The sequence below is a fragment of the Trachymyrmex cornetzi genome, unplaced genomic scaffold (genome assembly GCF_001594075.2).
Source record: "Trachymyrmex cornetzi isolate Tcor2-1 unplaced genomic scaffold, Tcor1.1 scaffold26, whole genome shotgun sequence".
In the NCBI taxonomy this organism is placed as follows: domain Eukaryota; kingdom Metazoa; phylum Arthropoda; class Insecta; order Hymenoptera; family Formicidae; genus Trachymyrmex; species Trachymyrmex cornetzi.
The window spans coordinates 1707864-1712631 of NW_017297270.1; the positions used below are offsets into that span (position 1 = coordinate 1707864).

General features: G+C 30.3%; 1 protein-coding gene across 2 annotated transcripts in view; it reads right to left on the reverse strand.

Moving 5' to 3' along the window:
- Nucleotides 1–1302: 1302 nt before the first annotated feature.
- SCCRO4 (DCN1-like protein SCCRO4) overlaps nucleotides 1303–4768 on the reverse strand; it is a 7853-nt gene continuing 4387 nt past the window's right edge. For both annotated transcript variants that reach the window (XM_018508345.1, XM_018508346.1), the window contains exons 2-5: nucleotides 2519–2660; nucleotides 1931–2297; nucleotides 1607–1814; nucleotides 1303–1497 (exon numbers count right to left, since the gene is read on the reverse strand). In XM_018508345.1, coding sequence (XP_018363847.1) covers nucleotides 1412–1497; nucleotides 1607–1814; nucleotides 1931–2297; nucleotides 2519–2649 — 792 coding nt within the window. In that variant the 5' untranslated portion in view covers nucleotides 2650–2660 and the 3' untranslated portion in view covers nucleotides 1303–1411. The remainder of the gene's footprint in view (nucleotides 1498–1606; nucleotides 1815–1930; nucleotides 2298–2518; nucleotides 2661–4768) is intronic.

Here is a 4768-nt window from a genome sequence, read left to right on the forward strand (position 1 = left end):
TATATATATATATATAACATTTTTTTTCGGAAAAATATAGAATGAGAGATCTTATTGTTAGAACATTTCAGAATTTACATATACCGAGCATTTCATCTTAACTAACGTACTAAAATATCTCGAAAATAAAACATGTACGGGATTAAAAGTTTTAGATGAAAGTGGTACGGTTTCGAGGGGAATATATGTATTTTTGTTACGTCATTTTTTTCTAAGTAGAGGCGCCAGAAAGATATGAAGATTACCGCCCTTCTTTTAAATGGAATTATGATTTTTTGATATCGCTACCTTATTATTTTCATATGCAGAATAATTAAAGAAATCATATTATATAAAAAAATCATATATTCCATTTAAAAAAGTGGAGGCGATCTTCATATATCTTTGATGCCTCCGCCTAGAAAATAACTGCCACGAGCATATGGAACCTAGTTTTAATACTGGTTCTGAACGGCAGATTTTTTTAGAGGTATTTCTGTGGACAACTCTCGGGAGATTGCCGGCTTTTTCCAAGGAGACATGAGCGTAAATATTTTAGTTCCTACTGGGATCGAATCCGGGATCTCTGGCATGATAGACCAGTGCGCTGTCTTCTATGTCACGCTCGCGCTCCTAGAAAATAACATGATCCAAATACATCCCCCTCAAAACCGTGCCATTTCCATCTAAAACTTTTCAATCTCACACACACATATATCACATTCTCGAAATACTTCAGTACATCAATTAAAATGGAACACCCAATATAAAGATTTCTTCCAAAGATATAAACTTCTTACATTTCTGAAAAGTGTAGAAATTCTTATGGAAAAAAATCCGAATTCTTCAAAATGTTACGAAATTATATAGGAATTTTGAAAAAAAAAAAGAAATTTTTATATGAAGAATTCGAAGAAAAATTTTCACCAGAGAAAGTATGTTTCTGCAATGACACACAAAATGTATGGTCTACAATCACTGGAAGTCAACGGTAATTATAATTATCTGAAATATTACTCAATTTGAAAAATGCTATATTACCAGTTCAACTAATTTATCCATAATTTGATATATCAAATTATTTTTATAAATTGCACAAGTAAATCTTATATCAAAATAGTTTTATTTCTAATCACAAGAGTTTCTGCGACAAACCCTGGATTAATTGCAAGAGGCAATAAAAAAACAGATTAAATAAAAAATTTTCAGCCAAATTTGTATAGAAGATACTCTAAATCATAGTAATAAATCAAAATAAGCTACTTACAATACATCACTACCATTTAATCGTAATAAAAAAATAGTATGAGATGGTAATGGAAATATTGCGAGATTATGGTATTTATAAACAGAAATTTGTCGTTAATTACAGAATATTATATGATAAAAGAAACGAATTGTTTTTAGTTCAACGGACTATTCTTATGATGTTTCAGCTGCCTCTAGCTTCTGTTGAAGATGATCCTTCGTCTCGTTGAATTTTTAACCATTCAACAAATTCATCAAGCATTACTGGCCCTAAAAGAATCATATATTATATATACAATAACGTATGAATTTTGTAAATATAAGATAATCCACTATGTTTTTATTAAAATCAATATAAAGTCCTCTCCTGTGCACTTACACGCTCCATCTAAATCATAATTAGATAAGTCATGATTGATGGTACGTGAAAATTCTAATATGTTGCACCATTGATCTTTATTAATCACTTTGTACTTTGATTGATCTAGGAACTGAGCAAACTGTGTAAACAGTGGCCAATGTTTTCCCAAAAGCAATTGTAACATCACTCTTGCTGTGTCCATATCCATGCTACGTTGATCTTTGTCCTATAAAGAGTTCGAGTAAAATAATCAGAAGCAATGGACAAATTTGATGCTCGTTACATTCGTACGCGTAAATCTGAATATTATAATATAGATAATATAGATAACATCGCACATACTCTAGCAAAATCGTAAGCATATCTATAAATTCCCTTAAATGTGTGTGGGTCGTTTAGTTGATTCCTTAGGTACTCGAGCTTCTGTTGTATTTTACTAATCGAGTCGCACTGAAGCTCCGAGAAACCTTTAAGCCATTCACTCAGTGTGAAGAAGCCCATTTGGCGAGCATTCATTCTATATGCAAGAACGAGCATTACTACATTTTCAGGTTCTACACCAATATCTTCACAAAACTTTTCCATTCCTTCGGGTCCGAGAGTGTCTGTATCATCTGGCGAGGTATATTCTCTGAACCAGGTGATACAACGTTTTTGGGAGAACATTGATGCATTGGATACATCATCAGATTTTGTATATCGTCTGGCACTGCAAAAATATTATTCATATATTAGACAAAAAAATTAAAAATTCTTTTTATTTAATTCAATAATGAATCAATAATAATGTATGTGACAATTAAAAAAGTATTATATCAAAAAGGACTTTTAATATTAATTTTTCTTATTTTACAATGTAACGATATTGTTAGGTATAATTTAATAAATATTTATATTTATATACTATTATAATAAAATATGGTTTCGAACCTAGAGGTATGTCTTAACCGTTTTGAAGGATGCCTAGGTAAACTCTCTTCATGTGCACCAGATACTGACATATCAATAGGAGTATGATTGTGATTTGTGCTGGAAGGTCCTCTTCGCTTGCTACGTGGCATCCCTCTCTTCACTAGAATAAAAGTTTATATTTTTACATAAGTCACGTTCTTCTTTTAAATTAATGTTTAAGAAAGTGAAGCCTCATTATTTGTAAGGCTACATTTCGGAACGAACTCCCATGAAAATTTTCGAAATATATCGTACACGTAACGTATACTATTATATCAAATAAAATTTTCCTCAGAGAGAACGCTGAGAAAATGTAGTCTAAATACCTCTTGATATCAATATATCTGTTTATAAAGTATAACAAATATTTTAACATAACGAAATTATTCTTGTGTGTATGCGTGTGCGCGCGCGCGTGTACGGAGTGTCCTGCAACTACCGGATCACCTTTTAAAAGAGTGTGTTCCTGAGATAATTTTAAGTCTAAAATTCTTATACGTAAATATTAAGACTATAATAGAGCTTTTAAATTAATAGCAATTAAAGTTCTCTAATCAAATAGCTGAACATTTTGCGGGTTCAGGCATGATGATATGACAAGTGATGGAGGTGTGCTCTGCTACAGTCCTTTCAACAACTTTAAGATTACCATACAAATATGCATGATATTTTTATTAAGAAATTATTCTTGCTTCTATACGGAATCTATTTGTACATTACGTATGCATAATTAATATCAGAATGTACCACAAAATATCAATTCAGTAGAGAGATATTACATGTGTTAAAATAAATTCATAATCATGTTTGTTTATATGGTAAACATTTTTGTAATAATATCAGCAGATAAACTCTACTAACTATTTTTGTCTTAAAGTTATTTACTACAAATGGCCTTGGCAATGCACGAGCAGCGAAAGAAAACACCTCTTTGCGCTGGGCAGTCTCATACTAGGCAGTATCATACTGCGTGCTTGCATTTGGCGATAGGCCGGACGGATACATACTTATTCGGTGATTTTTAGAAATGAATATCTCGTTAACTGTTGCGAAAATTGCAAAATAATATAAAACTTTTCGATTTAATTTAGCTCACTCTACCTATCCATGAACTACACTTAATATTAAACACTCAATATACATTCAAAATAATTTTGTTATACACACTAAAAAATATATTACATATATTTAATAAATATCTATTCTACATATATATATATATATATAATAAATATATATTTAATACATACAATATACTTTACCAAGTAAATAAATTGTTTGCATCATACTAGCGAATTGGAAGAAACGATCTAGCTTGATGATTGAAAAGAATTTAGCAATTGATTATCATCAATCATCTCTGCATTAAGTTCATGTTTCGCTAATAAAGCCGATATAATCTAATAGAAATGTATATAGAGCAAAATCTGCATTCGATAAATCCTGTTGCAGTATCGATCATAAATCTACACCGAATTATGTAGCAAGTATATAGAAGTCTGCTTGATTTCTGTCATTAATATGCTGTCAGTCTAGGGTTCTTGTTTACAACCTTGCTTTAAGAGGTTGTAAAACGACGTAGTCATAAGAATTGACCAATCACAATCGATTACTTTTTTCATATTTGACTAATTGGAAATTTGTCAATTTTTTTAGCAATATTGTGATGTAGACTCATATTTCGTTATTAGTTTTATAATAGGAGTTAAGATACAACCGTGCCATGTACAGCCAAATTAACGTGCCATGTACAACCAGTACACGTTGGTGTATGTATATCACTGGTTGTTATATAACCAATAAAAAATCGTTATTTATTGTTTTATGTCTAATATTTTGTTGACAAACGTTGCTGCATTATTATTTTACCAACAGCGCATTAAATCTATTTTTTAAAAATAGATATATTAGTGTGTACTCTGTTTTGAAATAAAAGTATATGTTTGAAATTTAACGAAAACGATAAGAGAAGTTCTAATACACAGTTCAGACCTGATAACAATTTTTTCAGGATTCTTCACATAATTTTTCAGAATTTTTATGTAAATTTTACAATTTTTCAAAATTTCTATATAATTTTATAACTTTTTAGAAATGTTCTCAGATTTTTTATATGAATTGCAACTTTTCAGAAGTACTGAGAAAGTTTACGTCTTTTCTAGATTTAACTTATGTAAATTTTAAAATATTCTAAAACTTTTCATACTAATTTTTGGGGGGGGGGGGGGG